This window comes from Botrytis sinoallii (genome assembly GCF_014898435.1).
Source record: "Botrytis sinoallii strain Bc 23 chromosome Unknown BSIN_030, whole genome shotgun sequence".
In the NCBI taxonomy this organism is placed as follows: domain Eukaryota; kingdom Fungi; phylum Ascomycota; class Leotiomycetes; order Helotiales; family Sclerotiniaceae; genus Botrytis; species Botrytis sinoallii.
In genome coordinates, this window is record NW_024066057.1 from 326,808 (window position 1) to 346,238 (window position 19,431).

General features: G+C 39.8%; 3 protein-coding genes across 3 annotated transcripts; 1 reads left to right on the top strand and 2 right to left on the bottom strand.

Moving 5' to 3' along the window:
• Positions 1 to 5,756: 5,756 nt before the first annotated feature.
• Positions 5,757 to 7,694, bottom strand: EAF02_011185 (uncharacterized protein; the record flags this gene model as incomplete). The annotated part of the gene is made up of 2 exons (XM_038907231.1): positions 5,757 to 5,762; positions 5,991 to 7,694. The coding sequence occupies 2 exons, from the start codon at positions 7,692 to 7,694 to the stop codon at positions 5,757 to 5,759; spliced, it is 1,710 nt and encodes a 569-aa protein (XP_038752975.1).
• Positions 7,695 to 10,439: 2,745 nt separating this feature from the next.
• EAF02_011186 (uncharacterized protein) lies at positions 10,440 to 12,652 on the top strand (the record flags this gene model as incomplete). The annotated part of the gene is made up of 2 exons (XM_038907232.1): positions 10,440 to 11,934; positions 12,003 to 12,652. 2 exons carry the CDS (start codon positions 10,440 to 10,442, stop codon positions 12,650 to 12,652), a joined length of 2,145 nt encoding a protein of 714 aa, XP_038752976.1.
• Positions 12,653 to 14,645: 1,993 nt separating this feature from the next.
• EAF02_011187 (uncharacterized protein) lies at positions 14,646 to 19,329 on the bottom strand (the record flags this gene model as incomplete). Its single annotated transcript, XM_038907233.1, has 2 exons — positions 15,681 to 19,329; positions 14,646 to 15,335 (listed from the first exon to the last, which is right to left on the bottom strand). The coding sequence occupies exons 1-2, from the start codon at positions 18,597 to 18,599 to the stop codon at positions 14,646 to 14,648; spliced, it is 3,609 nt and encodes a 1,202-aa protein (XP_038752977.1). The 5' UTR covers positions 18,600 to 19,329.
• Positions 19,330 to 19,431: the final 102 nt, after the last annotated feature.

Sequence of the window (19,431 nt, forward strand, 5' to 3'; positions counted from 1 at the left end):
TTACGCTGCTTATCATCAGCGATTTGGTTATCAAAATAACAAGCTGAACTACTCATGCAACAGTGCTAAAAAACCATATCACTTCTTTAAATACACTATAAACAATTTAAAGCATTCAGACTAACCCCTTGCCCCTGTAGAAATGCAATCTAACAAGCAGGCGATCACATATATCAAGAAACTCTTACATACACCTAGCAAACTCACTCAGCTGATCACCGACTCAAAGTTCTACATTCAGATCTATCCTAACTACTAAAAGACCCTTAGAAAGCAACAATCTTTTCAACAAAGCTTGCTGCCCATCCCTTATAAACTCATCACTCAACTGATCACTCAAATACACTACACCCTAAAAACCGCAAATCCAATATATAACACAAGAGCCCTGCTGCTCGGCTAAACAAATAGCAACCCACTCTCGCTTCTTCTCCTCTACCATAGGGATCGAAGCCCACAACAAGCCTATCCACCCGGGAACCAAGCTCTGCCTCAACAACAACCCGGATCAGACGTTCCCTTCTGGAAACAGAAGCGGATCGCACCCGCAGAGGAGCGAATAGCCCCTGGCATTGAAGTTAAATTGCTAAATTCGGTCGCGACGATCACGCCGCTCAATAGTTCCTTATCTTAGCACGTCTAAATACCCTTAGGGAGGTCCAAAACAGACGTTAATTAATATAAATAAATAAATAAAATTTTCATCCAAGCGGAGAGACATCAATAGTTGCGAAATGAATAATCATCATAAGATTTTACATAACACCTCGAGTTATCAATTTAATCGGTATTAAATCATTGTTGGTATATGATGATGATTTCAATGCGAAGACTAGAATGCTAGATAGCCAGCTAGGAAGCCAAATGGTGTTATTCAGATGAGATGAGATGATAGGAATAGGAATAGGAATGTTTGAAGGATATCGTATCGGAATCTAAGCAGTAAATATAAGTTAGCAAAGGATGTTTTGTGGATTGTATTTGAGATGATTTAGGGGATTGGAAGGGGAAATTAACGGTGGGAGAGAATAAGAGGTGGGAAAAACATAATAGAGGAAATACGATTGTGGATGGGTATAAGAATGCAGGAATAGAGCGAGGAAAGAATGCTAGAAGACGAAAAGAGCTAATTGAGATAAGTATAATGAGGTGGAGTTGAGAAACGTTAAAGTGACTGAGATGAGATGATATAGTGGAGGGAGGGGAAAGGAAAAGAGAAGAAGGGGAGAGAGAAAAAGGGAAGAGATGATATGAGAACGAAATAACAAGGGAAAAATTGAGCGATACAAAACAAAAAGAAGTATTACCATACCATCAAGGGGGAAAAAATTCAAATACGCACCTACAATCCCCAAATATCTCGAAATAACAACATGTCCCAATCCAATCGCTTGCCTATAGCCGAGTACAAATGAGTAATGTAAAACATGAAATATGAAATAACCGAGAGTAACAGCTAAAGAGCTGCAAAAATCTTCAGAGAAATCCCAAAGACTAGTATTAAAAATCAAAAGGACATGATATTTGTGATTGATAGTAAACGATCAATATGAAACATCAACTTAAAAGGGAAAAAGAAAAAAAACTCCATCCAACTAAAGAAACCGCAAATAAAGCGTCAAAGCGACATATACGCAGTAGCGGAGAAACATCTTCCTAAATACTTCAGATAGAGACGGAATGAAGAACAAACTCCGAAAATATATATCTCCTTAGTCTTTTAATCCGACGTTTTGAGAAGTGGATTGATTGAAAGACCAAAGACTTAGCTTAGCTTAGCGTTTGAAAAAACACAAATAGAGAAAAAGGAACAGAAGATCGAGATGGAAGATTGAGAAAAGTTCTGGTAAAAAGGGATTGAGAGAGGAAGTGAGGGATTCGAGCATTAATTTATGAGATGTGGATTTTTGGTGGGAGGTAGGGAGTTGAGAATATTGAGTATGAGGAAGGGTTGGGGTTTATCTTGATTTTGATTTGGGGAGAATGAGGATGAGGGAGGTGTATATATGAGTGAGTGAAATGAAATGAAATGATGTGGTGAATGATGAATGATGGGTTTAGATATTAGAATAGATATAAACGTAGTTTTATAGCAAAGCGTACAACCTCCACGAGATACAAAAGAGTGTGATAGTAGCGAAGCAAATAAAAAACAAATGAACATCTGGTCAAAGGAACAAGGTCCAAGGTCTCGCACCCAAGTCTCCAGGTCTCTCTCTACATATCCATCAATCTACAGCCCCATTCCGCCTCCCTCCCTCTCAAATTCTTCATATCCCTAGAGTCAAATAAAATACCCATACAAACTCAACTTAAACCACGAATAAAAATACACTCATTAACATACCTATCTAGTAATATCCTACCCATAAAAGCGGGTATTCATGACTAGAAATCCGAATCTGAATATGAAGTAGAAACCATCTTTCATCCAACCGCAACTCGCCAAGAAGGAAATCCGTATAAGTCGATAACAAACAAAATAAAAAATACACAAACGAATAGAAGAGATCTTTGTTTCATCTCATCTCATCTTATCAGCGGTCTAAAGACCTTTTACCTATACTTGCGTAACTAGGTACTTAGATCCACCCAGCCCTACCACAAACCGTAAGCGATGAGGTCATACCAAATCATATCATACTACGGTAACAACACCGCCCCAATGCCGGTATCCATCTAGGTTATTTCTCCTTTCACTCCTTTTTCTCGACCCTCAATAACCTAAACTCACCCAACAAACCGTGGCTCAAAAATCCTCCATCCCTCAAAACATTCTAGCCTGATATTCAACCCCTCAACCCGATTCTTCACCTAGTTTGATCAGATCAATGGGACGGGATCCTTTCTTCTCCTGTCGTACGCTTGAGTGGAGAGGGGAAGAGGGAGGGAGTTGATATAGGTAATGATATTTGAATGGATGGATCTGGATGTAATACCGCCTGAATATTCGGATCATGGAATAGAGGTGAAGGAATTTGTATTCAGAAGAGAAAATTCGAGTTTAGATGGATCCTTAAATAAAGATGAGGAATTCAGACGAATAAACTTGGATTCAGAAGAAATAGATATTCATATTTATATTCTATCTACTGAATCGTTTTATATATCCAGGTGAATAGATATGATATAGATTTCTCAAGCACATAACCATACAACCATACAAATCAAGAGCAAATAAACCACCTCCAAAGAGAAGAAAAAGAAAAAGTATACTGAATTAATCTTAATCATAATATTCACTTTACTTACTACCTCTACCAAACTAAACAACACACCTTCTCATCCCATCAAATCCCATCTCATTATATTCCAATATATTAACTCCTCTTTACCCCATCCTAAATTCGGGGCGAGGCAGCTCGCTAATATTTCGGAACGCTTAATATTCCCAATCTATCAAGAATAAATATAGAATATAGTTTTGATAAAGAAAAATAATTTAAAGGCTAAAAATAAAGCTTATTCTTTAATTTTAAAAGATTTTTTCTTTCAATTCTTTATACAATTGAATTTATAATATAATTATTTATATACAAATTATATAGTAGTATATAAATTGAATTCTTAAGTATAGAAAATATAGTTAATATAAACTATATAAAAATTCCGTGAAATTCGATGTATAAGTTTCTTTCGCTATGCTTCGAAATATTTAAATATTATCTTATTATATAATAATACAATATCTATTCGATTTCCCGATCTATTAATAATCAATAATTTAAATAAATTATTTATCTAATTTATAAGTCTCTCAAATCTCTCAAATCTCATTATACAAACAAAAAAATCTAATAATACAAAATAAAACCAACTCGAATCAATCCAATTCAAACCAATCCATTTTACATTAGCCAAAAACAAACTCCACCCCTCAAATTACACACCGATGCACTATACCTAAAAATTCAACACTCACCTCAACCTAACCCCTTCCTTATTTCAACTTCCCACCAATCCTCAACTTTCCATTTCCATTTCCATTTCCATTTATATTTCATTAATCTCAATCTCCATCTCAATCTCCATCTCAATCTCCATCTCAATCTCCATCTCAATCTCAATATCCACAAATACAAAATCTACCTATCTATCTATAAATAGATGCATTCTCATTCCTAAAACGAAATAAAACATAATTAATCAATACACCAACTAATTAATACATCAATTAATCAATATACTAAGAGCTTGTTCAAATCGATTTTTTATTTTATTATGAAATCTCTAATAATAATTAAATGACAAGGGATTTAAAATATTAACAGCTAATATATATTTGGATGAAGCTAATATATTTGGGATAATATTGGAACATAAGAGATTGAGTTGAAAATAAAGAAATTAAATTGAAAATAAAGAAGATAATAACTTTTCTCAAATATATTTATCTAATTTACACCTCAAAAGCTGCTGTCGATCACTATTGAGAAAGGTTGAGAAAATTTGTCGTATTTATCACTTTAAACATTATTAGACTCAATATTTTATTAGCTCAAATATTGCGTTCGCTTCAAAATATTTCAGCTATATATTAGATCTAATATATATTGGAACTCAATACTGCGTTCGGTAAACATCATATTAGATTAATATTACTAATATATTAGGTCTAATGTCGAAAAAAATTTCGATCCGAACGAGCCCTACTATCATACATCATCACTATCAACAACTAATCATCAACTAATCAATCAACTAATCAATCACTAATCAATCAACTAATCAATCAACTAATCAATCAACTAATCAATCAACTAATCATCAACTAATCATAACTAATCAATCAACTAATCATCAACTAATCAATCAACTAATCAATCAACTAATCAATACATCAATCAACCAACTAATCAACTAATCAACTAATCAACTAACCAATACATCAATCAACCAACTAATCAACTAATCAACTAACCAACCAACCAACTAACCAACTAACTAACCAACTAACCAACTAACCAACCAACTAACTAACCAACTAACCAATCAACCAACCAATCAACTAATCAACTAACCAATACATCAATCAACCAACTAATCAACTAATCAACTAACCAACCAACCAACCAACCAACTAACCAATCAACCAACCAATCAACTAACCAATAAAGTAAATCTAATCTAATACCGAGAAACCCTCTACCCCCTAATCTAAAAAAATTAAACACGCTTAAGGTTATCGTATCGTATTTCAAATATTCAAACACTCAAACACTCAAACACTCAAACACTCAAACACTCAAACACTCAAACACTCAAACACTCAAACACTCAAACACTCAAACACTCAAACACTCAAACACTCAAACACTCAATCAAAGAATCATCTCTGGTTCTTTCTCATTATTTCTCTCATTCCTCATCTCATCTCATCTCCTATTCCCCATCTCATCTCTCATTCCCCATCTCATCTACTCCAAATCCTATAATACTAATACCAATACTAATATCAATACCAATCCTAGCTATATCAGATTAAATTAAATCAAATCAATCAAATCAAGTCAAGTCAAGTTAAGTTAAGTTAAGTTAAGTCAAATCAAGTCAAATCAAGTTAAGTTAAGTCAAATCAAATCAAGTCAAGTCAAGTCAAGTCAAGTCAAATCACGCTCAACATACAACTAACCAACCAACCCCTCAAACCAACCGAATTCCACCCCACCCCACCCAAGCGCGCGGCAAGCAAGCTCTGGAGTTTAGTCGCTCGATTTCGATCCAATTCAATTATAATTTACTTAGTATTTATTCCTCTAATTCTATTTCACACTGATTAATATTCCTGTGGTGACAGAATCCGTGGTTGATAAAGTGAATGCTTTGTTAGTGTAATAAGATCTTCAATAAACATTTCTAAACCCCTCCACCACCCCCCTCAAAACTTCCCTCGCAACAAGAGGTTGAACCCTACCCTCCCTCTCCCCCCTCATCATCTTCCCCAACAGAAAATTAATCTTCCCCTCCTTCCCCTGCAAAATCTCCTCTACCGTTTTCCTCTCCTCTTCACAGATCCTCCTCGCCAACCCTTCATACTCACTTCTCTCCATCTTCCGCAACCACAATTGTCCATCTTCAATAATCTCCTCTACCGATTTCTCTATCCCCACCTGTCCATTCTCAAACAACCCCTTCAAAACTTTCTTTGCCGTCTTTCCCGTAATTCGCTCCTCGTTAACATAATGTATCAGATGAGCCATTTGAGAATGTGAAATCATACACTCTCCATAACTCGTAAACCTGAGTGGATTTTCCTCCTCTCCATAATCCGAGATCAACGCACCCAATTCATGTAAAACCCAATTGCTTGCCCATTTTCCCAATTTCGTTTGCGGTTCGTGAGGATTCAACAATGTCAAAACATCTACTACATTACGAAAATATTCCACTCGTCCTCCTTCATTCAAAGACACTAAATCAATAGCATCTTTTACCGTGATACCGTATTCAGATTCGAGTATTGCCAATTCTTCATCGGGTAAGACGCCGAGTGTAGCACCAAGATGTTGTGTAAGTGCTTCATCGATAATCACAGGGGCTAGATCTGGATCTGGCATGTATCTATAATCCACCTCTCCTTCTTTCCCTCGAAGTCTTCGTGTCTCTGTACTTCCAATTGCGTATCCACGAGTTTCTCCTTCAATAACCCCACCTTCTTCCAGAACCGAGATTTGTCTATCACGTTCGGCAATGATAGCATCTTCAATAGATTTGAAACTACTCAAATTTTTGATCTCGGTTCTTTGTCCAAGTCCTTGAACACCTGCATATTCAAACCCGGAACCTTCCTCTGTTCTTCTCTTTACAGAAACATTTACATCTGCTCTCAATCCACCAGATTGCATACCCAAAACACAAGCATCAACCGAGTTTAGCAACATTTGTACCTTTCGGACAAATGCAGCCGCGGTACTTGGATGATGTATCTGTGGCAGAGAAATAATTTCAATCAATGGTAAACCCACACGATTGAAATCCAACAAATGTATATCCCCAGGTTGTGAGATTGTTTTGGCCGTATCTTGTTCCATTTGTACTTGCTTAATTCCTATCCGGATTTCTTCTCCGTCCTCCTTTGCAATTCCATCGTGCGCATATAATGTAATATATCCATCTTTCGCAAAAGGTTCGTAATATTGTGTAATTTGATACCCCGCAGGTTGATCCCAATGAAAATAATGTTTGCGATCAAATCGACTTGTTCTTTGAATATTACAATTTAATGCTAATGCTCCTCGAATAGCAGGTATCAGAGTTTCCTTTTGAAATATGGGCATAGAGCCTGGTAAGGCTACATCGAAATATGCGACATGTGTATTGGGCGTATCGTTAAAAGATGAGGCAGCGTATGAGAAAAGTTTTCGTTCCGTATTTAATTGTGCGTGTATTTCGATTCCTACGGTTAACTCCCACTCATCAAGACTTTGTACCTTTTCTGAATTTGGATTTCTTCCAATTCCTTCATCCTTTGGCTGTTTCCGCGCTGCTTTGAATGAGTTTTGAATGCTGTGATTCGTGGGGGAGGATGACGCCGATTCTATCTTGGTATGCAATTCTTGTATTGCCCGAGATCTTGAGGCGTAAATGGGAGGTAAATGGTTACTACCAATAGCTCGATGACGAAGACAGCCCGTCGAATTGATTTGGCCCCCAAGGAGATATCTGCGAAGAACCAGCGGAGAAAATCGAGTCATCGGACTTACGGATCCTCTCAACGAGGTGGTATCTTTCCAATTGGTCTTTGCTTGGGCAAATAATGGTTTGATCGAGAATTCTAGGAAATTCACCGTCGTTGATCAGATGGTCAGGCAGAGTTCGGGTTCGGGCTCGGGCTCATGCATGTAATGAGATTTTCTGAATAATTGGGCACCCGATTCGAGCTGGTGGAGGGGTCTCGGGGAAAAAAAAGATATGGATAGGATCACTTGGTGGCTATGACTCCTTCCTCTCTGTCTTATTTGTGAATGATGCTTGAAAAATGAAAATGAATGAACATGAAATTCGAATGAGACTGATATTGTTATCGATGAACGTATTATGATATCCCGTAAGGCGTAAGATATTGATTGATATGATAACATGTGTTGAAGAAGTATTGGTTATACAAATCCAAGGTGTCGAGTAAGAATGGCGCACGTCTTGATGGAATCTTCTATCTCGTGTAATCGAATCTTCATCATACTCGGCGATGATATTATCTTTTCTTATCCAAAAGATGAAGGAAATCAGAATAGAAATGTGAGAAAATGTGAGGCTGAATGAATGTTTATCACAATCATTTTTGATTTGTGAATTGAAAATTGGTACCTACATTAATGATAATTCTCATCACCAATTGACTAATAATATATTGATGTCGGTAGCTACCCAATTCAATAATTTGAGTTGAATTGTATGTGTGTGTGTGTATGTGTGTGTGTGTGTGTGCTTGTTTGTTTTTATTTGCTGCGAGGTTAAAGATTAATATTTGCTGCAATCTGATGGTCCCTTCCCTTCACTCTCTTCAGCATTCAGCATTCAGCATTCAGCCTTCACCCTTTACCCTTCACCCTTCACCCTTCACCCTTCACCCTTCACCCTTCACCCTTCACTCCGTTCACGCTATTATAGCTGCATTATCACCTACTCTAGTTTGGTCTAATGGGAGGTCCCGCAATGCAGCAACGCAGCAATCTATTGACCCGACCAATCCCATCATACTCGTATATGAGATCTTACATAGAATTTAGTATTTGCTTTGTTTGATGTTACATACTGGCCAGGCCGATTTTACATTCATCATCGATAAGAGGAGACAGGAGTATGAAAATAGCTACATAACGACCGGCCAAGGAAGAATACCTGATTCAACGCAAAGAAAAGTAAGATGTTATGTGACGCTCCGCTGGCCCTCCGGGGGCCACTGCCGTGGAGGCCGACTAGTATTGTATTGTCACGGAGTAGAGATGGTGAAATGGTCACGATGGGATGGGAGGGGATGGGATGGGATGGTTTACTTTTTCTACTATTTTCTACTTAAATCTACCTGGTACCTTGGCTTCTATTCCCCGGATTATAAGACAGTCAGTCAGACGGGGTACTGGTCGCTTGATTGATATCTATATAGTACGCAGGTAGATCAGATAGCCATGGAACGAGCTTGCAAATATATAATCTTACATATCTAGGACCCATACCTGTGTGTATTCTGTCTATTCTGTCTATTCTAGATAGGTATGTTATATATCGAAGAAAGCAAACAAACGCCATCAAAAGATACTCGTATATTGAAAATGCATTGGAGCTACAAACTATAACCATGGATGTTCCGGTTCCCGCCACAAAAGCCAAATGTTGTGATCTTCATAATGCATGAAATCCTTCGAATACATCAAACCAAGTGTGACCAACCACCAACCATCAACCATCCAGTTATCAATGCCATCGCTCCAAACACACGCCCGAAATGTGAAGAGAATCATCATGGTCAAATCGCAATCCAAGACCTCCAAGATCTTTACACAAACAACATCATACATCAATCATACTTCCTACATCACATCACCCAACATCTTGTGCGAATTCTCAAACAATCTCTACCATCGACCCAACTTATCCACTCACGGGAACTCTCCCATGATCATAAAGTCTTAAAAACTCCCCTGCTGGATTTCGGATTATCCCTGGTCCCTTCTGAACCCTTTTCTTCTTACCCTTCACGGTCTGCCTCGCCTCCCTTCCGTCCCTTGTAAGATTACTTGAGATCTACTATCGTTCATTCTTTTCGCATCATCTGTGTCCGGTGTTGGTGGTTCCATCTTTCAAGAATCATTTGAAACACTTCTTCCCTCACAAAACACGAGGAGACAAGACGGCTGAACACTCGCTCATCACACCCACACAAACACACACACACATCCATGTCCCCTCGCCCCATCTCATCCCATCCCCTCATTCATCATCACTCATAGGTATAATCCCAATTTGATCAACGCGCGCGCCAGTTTTATACCATTTTTGTATTGTAGCTGAAGCTGGGAATTGATATACAGTCAATCACTTTGCCATCCTCATCAAACAAATTGATCCTTGGGAATTTGGATACTTCTCTCTTCTTTCTTGCTCTCTCTACTCTTGTCTTGAATTCCTCCCTTTGATCTCTCCTCCTCCTCCATTATCATGTTTACTATTATTAAATATTTTAATTCATCCGTATTATCAATTCATTCACTTCGCTCAATTGTTTTCTTCATCGGGCATTGATAATTGGTTATCGCATGTTGACACACGATCATCATAGCTACCCAAAAAGTCTAGGTAAGCCCTGTCAATCTAAAGAACCTTCCCCTCCTAATGAGGTCTATTGATTTTTTCTTTTTTTCTTTCTTCTTCTTGTGCTTTTGGATAATGGTGTTAAGCCGAGCTGATAAGAATGGACTTTGGTAGATCGCTCCGTAGATATGGCTACAAGATACAAAATACCAACAGTGGAATCAATAATCGAAGATCCCGAAGACGAATCAAGGGACGATGTAAGGGGTACTGAACGAGAATTCCAGAGTAGCATAACTCGTCGTCAACATCGATCAATTCATGATTCCACAATGTCTTCTTCACCCACAAAAGCAAATACGAGTAGGGAAAGAGATAGATCAAGAAAGATGCGTAAATCTACTTCCAGTGGCAACAGACATTCTGCATCAAAACCAAAACCTAAGCATACAAATGCGAAGCGCGCAAGTGGATCATCTTCAAAAGGAAATGAAATGGAGGGGCAACGTCTTCGCCAAAGGCCTGTACAACGGAACCGAGATTCAAGTTCATCATCGTCGTCATCGTCAAGCTCTTCGGATGAAAATGAGAATATCCCTAATCACAAATCGGTCCTTGCAGCTTCCAGAGCAAAATTAACATCACCATCTATGATATCCAATTTAACATCTTTAACTACATCAACCAATAAATCTAGTAGCTCAAGTGGAAGTAACTCAACAGTAACTCAGGCTTCTATTACGAAAGGTTTATCCCTAGGAAAAGAAGCTGAGGCTAAAGAAGAGTCTCTATCACCAGCTGTACCATCTCCACCAAATGTGTTTGCCTATTTACAGCAGGACTCCGATGAAGAAGATGAAGAAGTTGGGGAGGCCAGGGAAGATCAAGCAGAGGGGAAAAAGGTGGAGACACAAGACGATACCTCTAAATGGTTGATTGACCATGACGATAAAAGCTTCACCCCAATATCACGTCCACATACTCCCGAAGAACATCCAAGTGGACCCTCATCCGTACCAAGTAGTCTTCATAGTGATGATTTCTCAGCACCAGAAGCCGATATCGACACAGATAGAAGTACATCACCAGAAAGAAGTGTTAACGGTCGAGAAAATCTACGAGTCACCACGAATCCCAAAGATGCGTCAGTTAAATTAGCGTCTCAAATGGCAGCTGCCAATCAACGACAAAATTATTACGGAGCAGCTCCATCATTTGGAACACCAAAAACCCATCATCGCACAGACAGTAGCCCACTCTCTCCCGCTGATCTTGAAACACCCCGCAATCCACATCCACCCAAGCATACACTCCAATCTCAGATTGATCCGACTATTACAGGCTATGAACTTCTTGCTTCTCGCTTATCAGCATCTTCCCATTCTGGTTCCGGCTCGGATACAGTAGTGGAAGATCGCATCAAGCCCATGTATCGAAAATTCGAAGCGCTCAATCATCGTCTTCTCCTTCATCTTCAAGATGAAATAAGCGAACTCGAGGAACAATTACAAAGATTGGATAAAGCCGATACGGAATCTAGAAGGTTACGACATACTGGCAATGGAAATTTCGGGGTGGATGTAATTCCTGCATCGAGAAGAGCAAGTGAGCAAATGGGTGGTGATTTACAGTGGCATAAAATGGATATTCTGGGGAGGATCGGTTACAAATTGGCTCAATACAGTCAGCACTCCTCACTATCCCTACCTTACCCCATACCCCACATATTTCTCCATACTAACCTCATCCAGATCAAACTCTAACCTCGTTCCACTCTCTTCAATCACTTCCTCCCGCTGCTCAACCGGATATTAGCCATTATCGCGAATACCTTGAAACCGTCCGTCCCATAACCGAAGTGGAAACTAGATTCTTAGATCCAAAAGTGGAGGATGATTTGGTTTCAGTTGCTTCTGGTTCTTCTGGTTTTAGAAGTCAGGGTCGTCATCGAAATGGAGATCAATTCATTCGTCACAAACATTCATTACCATCATCCATATCAGATAGTAGTGATGATGATCGTCCAATTGAGAGAACACCCACTAGTAGCGCAGTCGATTCACCTCTTCATCCCCCACCTCATCTAGCGCATGATCATCTTGGAGTGGGAAATACAATTTCTCATGCAGAAGATTTTCCCACTCTGGCATGTGCAATAGCTCTTAGTATTTTAATACCAATCCTGACTTTTGCAACGATCCCAACATTCCTAGGCAGAATGACGGTGGTTTGTTTGGTAGGATCGGGTATTGTAGGAGCACTGGTACAAAGTGGATTTATAGGTCTAAATGATGTTATTGAAAGTATCAAGGGCTTGAAAGGTTCACAAAGAAGAGAGGGATGGGTTTGCGTGGGGGTTTATTTGGGGTGTATGGGGGTGCTTGCGGGGGTTGTTGGGTAATGAATCCTTTTGTGTGCGTTCTGGAAGGCATCAGGATGCTGTGATGCTATATTCGATTTCTTCTAGGTTGTTTTTCGAATTCGAATATTTCGATTTGCACAACGACCTCTTGCTCAGAGTTCAGCAAGAGAGCAAGAGAAAATAAGAGCTCTTCATAGATTGAGCTATGATGTGTCGAAGAAGTTTCATCCGGTCATGATCTTTTTTCTGGATTTCATATCGACCTTGCTTGGTCTGGTTTTATTCATTTCGCTCGGTTCGTTCGGTTTGCATGGATTTCACGTATACATGATACCCTTTCTTCTACTTATTTGTCTCTCGCGCTTTTGGGAATTGATGATTTGGCGCTATGGCTCTGATTCTTTAGTCACTCGGTTTCTCAGATTCTCGGATATCTTCTCCTCTTTTCTCCTCTTTTCTTCTCTCCTTTCCTTTGATTTTGAAACGGGATTTCTGGATTGGATTGGGCTTTTTGGAGAGTCGGGGGAGGGAATACTGTTACACGTTGAAAGGTTATGCTATGCTAGGGTATCAGGATACGTATGATAGGGAGATGCTTGCGGTTGCGATTGCGGTTGTGGCTGTGGTGGAGTTCTTGTATTTTATTATTCTATTGTGTATTCATATGTATGCTTTTCTGTTGATTGATGGGTTTTCTGTAGGTGGAATTTGTATGCTGGGTGGATTTGAGTATGCGTATGAGTATGAGTATGAGTATAAGTATTATGTATTGTGTATCAGGATCTGGAACTCTTGGAATTCTTGGAATTCTTGGAATGGAGAATAGGGAATGGGGATTTGAATCTGGGGTTGGGGGAATGGGATTGGATTGGATTGGATTAAATTGGATTAAATTGGATTGGATTGGATTTGGAAATTTTATGTATATGTATATGTATATGTATATGTATATATGGACTTTTGGGATGAGATATCTATTTATAAGACAGTGATAGAAAGTGATCAGATATTTATTGATGAGAAAATGATAAGAAAGTCTTGGTATCATCATGTGAATGGTGAATTCGATTCGATTCGATTCGAACCGGCCGTCGGTACCTAGACTAATCGTGTGAATCAAAATCAAAATTATTATAAACCAAAATCATCAAATCAAAATCAAAATATCAATTAAGTTCAATTATCAAAACCAAATCATTATATCAATTATAAAAATCAAATCATCAACTCATCAAATTAAAAGTATCAAAATCAAATTAAAATATCAAAATCAAATTAAAATATCAAAATCAAATCAAAATATTAAAAATATTAATACTAAATTAAATCAAAATCCAAATCAAATCATTAAAGTCAAATCATTAAAATCAAATCATTAAAACAAAATCATTAATTAAATCAAAATCAAAATCAAAAATAAATAAATAAATGCATGTACTTACCTAGGTATCTATTCTTTTAACTTTCCCCGCCTAACTTTCCCAACCCAACTCTCCCACCTTCATATTTTCAAAGATCAGAGAGTAGAGTATAACAACACGATACGATACAATACGACACGATACGACAGGACACAACACAACACAATATAATATAATATAGTAAGCAAATCATCATCAGCAACCTCAACAACCAACAACCAGCCCATCCATCCATCCAGTCTAAATTCCACTTTCAAAGATAACCGCCCACCCTCCTTCCTCCTTCATTTCCGTTCCCTCATCTCTCACAAACAAACAAACGCTGCTCGTAAAAGCCCCTGGTATAAAGAACTCTAAGCCTCACACCATGCCATCCCATGCCATTCAATCCCACCCCAGCCCACCCAATCAATTCAATTCAATTCAATTCGATTCGATTCAACCACACCTCCCCAGTAATATAACCAGCAAAAACACTCAGAAAGACTTAGATACCCACGCCATAGAGCTTCAGCTCAACTCCCAACACCATAACAAACCCTTCCAAAATCTTCCACTGAAACTCCAAGGCAAAGCCAATCCAATAATGTAATCAGTCCCTCCAAATCCAGCTAGCAAAACAACCTAGAAGAATTTTGCCAATTAACCATCCTTGAAATGCTCGTTATGATTCGTCGCATTATCGAAAATTCGTTTATATTCGTCGTCATTCTTCCTCCCGCTCTCTCCTCTCCTCGGTTTGTCTCTCTTTTACCACCAGTAAACCCCTCCCTCGCGACACAACCCTTCCCCTTCCAACTCATTCCATTCGTTCCACTCGTCCCACTCGTTCCCCCACTCCTTTCACTTTCTCTCCCCTCCTCAATATTAGTAATTCCACTAACACCACCCTCATTAAACCCCAAACTTCGCGCATGAACAGGTTGACTCTCCATTGTTGTTCGTCCTCCAAGAGATGCCGGAACTGCCGTTCCACTTCCCCTGACACCACCATTACTAATTCCCCCAAGTCCAATATTTCCCTTTCCAATTTTGCCCGTTTCATCAGCTCCCGTTCCCGGACTTCCAGAACTTGCAGTCCTTACACTATTATCCGAATCTTTTTTCAAAAACTTCGATGGTCTCGGAACCGCAGCATCGGCCAACTTTCCAGGATTGATATTTAAATTTGGATTTAGTGAATCTGAGTTTTGCGGAATTTCATTATGTAATGGGCTGGAATGGCTCGGCGAATTGGAATGTTTGCTTGACGCATCACCATCTTTACTGCGTTTAGAACTACGCGAGGATATGCGACCTTGCTGAACGTTTAGAAGATATGAGATTAGTGCCGTGTGCCGTATAAGTAATGCGATGGGGTGGATGAGATAACAAACTAAGAACAATGATAGAGCAAAGAGGGCGTAAAGCAGCTATGTGCTTGAATATTTTTCTCGCGGATAATAGCGAAATGGCACCTTGACCCGCCCTTGATATTGAAGTTATCCACTGAGAACTTTTCGATTTTGATCCAGAGATGAATATAGAAGAACCGTGAATTGAAGCGGGGTTTTCTTTCAACAAACTCAACTTCAAGATGTGGAGGATGATGAATGATCAACAGCTTGACCAGCTATTGGTGCGGTGTCAGAACCGTCATCACTCACCTGTTTCGCCCATCTCAATCCACAACTATTACACAAGTCTCGATTCCCACTCGGTCCCCTCCTCCATTCCGGGGTATTCTTCGTATGGCAATTGGCACAATCTCGTTGCACGTTACCAGGTAATTTTCTTCGTTTTCGCTTCTTTCTGGCATTTACTAATGATGCTACCTCTTCGGCGAGTGATCGATTTTCCTTTTCCATTTGTCGAAGTTCATATTGCCAACTTGTAGCGCGTGTCGTCTTCAATTCTTCGAAAATGTTATCCCTAGAAGCTAAAGCTTCATCTTGAGAACCAATTGGAAGCCCGGATCCACCTGGTTGTGTGATAGGTATAGTTGTAGTACCAGAAGCTCCCGGTGTCATAGGTTCAGGGAATGGGCTAGCTTGAGGACGAGCTAATTGATTGTTTGATGATATTCCATCGGAACTTTGTGTATCTGTTCTAGTCATGGGACTCATGATCATTGTTTTACCGCCAGGAATAGTAGTACCATTAGCTCCTGTGGCCGAAGCAACATTTCGAGATGCTTTATTAACCAATCGAGTCTGGGCGACAAGAAAGGTAGGTTTACGGCCCTCCGATGCATCTCCAGGATATAGTACTGTCTCGGTTTGTATGACAAGACCACGCTTGTTGAAAAGCTCATGTGAGTATTTGACAATCTTTCCCGTTCTTGCCTTTTCTAAGGCTCGACCAAATGCAACCTTAGAATCAGCACGCATCAATGCTTGAATGCTTGTACCAACAAGATCATCTGGTGTACGATCTAGGAGGGACCGAACATTTGTTGCAACGTATAGAAACATGCCCGAAGTTGACAATTTCGAATACATTTGTTGATCACTAAGACCGTCCATTCGCATCAAGTCGCTTCTAGCCAATGCGTACACTGGTCTTATCCGGCCAACCATTACTATGCATTTTCGACCTTTGCCTTGCTCTGCACAAAGAGAACCATGGCTCTCGAACCATGTGTAGCCACTATTTTTTCGACGAATGCGGAATACAACATTGACAGCACTCCCTTGTGATGTTTCCTTCAACTCTCGAGTCACAGGGACTATATCACTAGGATGACAGATGGAGGATAGAGCAGTTCCGACCAGCTCAGATGCATCATATTCCAAGACTTGACAACATGACGGCGAAAGATACATGAATAAACCTTTCAGAGAAAGAACATGAATAACATCATCGCTATTTTCCAAAAGCACTTTATCAAACATTCTCTTGGTGGCTTCCGGATCGCTACCATTGTCGTATGAAGCTAGTGCTGCGCTAACATCATCTCGACTTATTGTTTGTCCGGCATCAATTAGACGAACATTTTGCTGAGGTGGCTGCCATTGATATCGTGGTAATGTACCTTGTTTATAATTCATGGTGTAAATCCCACCACTCACGCCATCGATACTAGTTGGGTTCGCAACCACATCAACCTGAAAACCGACGACCAGAGAAAGTGTAGGGTCGTCATCACTTGCAGGGATAGGAATCATCGTCAAAAGATTCATGAATGGCTGACCCCCTCTTCGATAGTTGATAATGGCTTGCTGAGTTTCCGTTCGATTGTCTACGGCTTTCTTGAGTTCATAGACCTTATCATTTTCCGTGGCCGTCCTACGTTCACCAGCTTGGATTTTGCCATCTGGTGATTGAAGAAATCGACAATTTCGTCCTAATACCTCATGTCTTGAATACCCGGTGAGGTTCTCAAAAACATCAGATACATATATTATAGGGCAATCCGTCTCTCGTAAATCGCAGACGACAAATGCACATGATAAATCGACGGCGCCTATGTTAATAACTTTATTTGGTCTTTTTGCCACTCGTATCAATGCTCCAAGCATATCAAACCCAGTGCTGGAGTATATATCCGTAATTCCTTGTCCCGATGGGGAGGTGTCGGGAGCGGTGAGAGCTGTGGGGGTTGATGCAGATGTGGAGATCATAGCCGTGCTAGATATTCGTGTTAAAAGATTCGGAGGTGCATTTGAAGTGGACGGGGAGTTGTAATTGATTAAGGTTTGAGGCATGCTCATAGCGCTTGGTGATTGGCCCATGACATCGAATCTCGAAGACATTGCTTCATTATTCTCATCTTCCAAGGGTCTCATTATCATACCCTCTCGAGCTCTCAAGAGCGACTCCGATGCTGTGGGGCCCATGATAACGGACCTCGATGATATCTCTTCGTTATTCTCATCGGCCATCGTTCTTATCCTCCCACGGTCTTGACCTCCCATAAATATATTCGAGTCCATCGAATCCATAGGATCATTCCCATATACCGTAGGTGAATAATTATCATTCGAGTACATGCCCATCGGCGAATCTTGAGACATACCATCCATACCTATGGAAGCATAACTCATCATGCCAGGCATCATATCTCCCGAGAAAGATCCATATCCCATAGTAGTATCCATCAAATTTGGTCGCACAGAGTCGGAATAACCAAGTTGCTGCATTTGAGGCATTATACCCATTCCAGACTCCATCCCACCGCCATAAAGGTCGTTCATGTTCATTTCACCCAAGGATTGTCGACGTAGCATTGGATTCTCGGAAGAAGATGTTGGGGTGGCAAATTGAAAATCGTTCAGACCGACATCACTATTGCCAAATTCTAGCATGGAAGATCTGCGATCGTGATCTTGCGAAAAGTCTTGTGAGTAACTCTGCCGCCGTTGTAATTCGTTGTTATTCTGCATGATGATTTCATCCAAGCTATTCCCGCCACTCATGTTATGGTTCATGCTCATGGAACTTCCGTTAGATTGTGCGGAAGGTCGCTGTTGTTGCTGCTGCGGTTGAGGTTGCGGTATACTCAGAGACCTAGAATGTGCCCTCCTTTGAGCAACCTGCCGCTGCAGGTCCTCTTGGGTCATTGGCATATTAAAGAAATTACTCATGATAACGTCGACATCTGCGTCGGAATTGCTGGTGGCTGTATCGAAATCGAGTGCACGGTAATGACACTCGAGTGTTGAGGAGGAATGAAACTTTACGTGAACGTCGAATATTCGTTCGGCCTGCCGTGAAATCTTCTCTACACTTGATCGAGTTCACGAACACTCCACCAATCAAAGAATCTCAAGAGGAAACTCGACGATTGTGTATATTTATATTGGTCGTAGGCCTATCAGGTTTTTTCTCAATCAAGTATGCGCTTTGTCGTATGCCATAATTCTTTCTAGGTCGCAGAGTGTCGAGTCGCTGTGCGTGATGATAATATCGAGTCGCAGAATTCACCCGTCCTTCGCAGAAGATTTCAAAAGACACACTCTCGGTCGGAAGATTCTTGCAATGTTTTGTAGAGCTTGTGTACTTTGTACAATTTGATTGTCTTTCGTTCCGAAAATCTGCGGGGGGCTTTACGTCGGAAGTGGATATCGGTTTCGAAAGTACCGATGATTGAAATGCGTGGGATTTGGATCGATATTGTAATATGGATGGATAACTGGCAGTCTTCCCAGATGCTGGTGGGGATTCGATCTGAGGTAAGTGAATATCATACAAATCAATAAAATCAATATATTTCTGATATCAATTGATGTTGTTTGTAAAGGGGAAACAAAGCTTGTTCAGTAGTAGTGTTAGTAAGTACTATATAGTTAGATCAGGACGATCAATGTCAATGAAGCAACCTTTTGTGTGGTGATGCAAGAACCGAAAGGCAAATTTACTAGGGAGATGGGTAGTTGTGATTTGAAGATTGATTACATAATGCTTTCATTGGGAGTG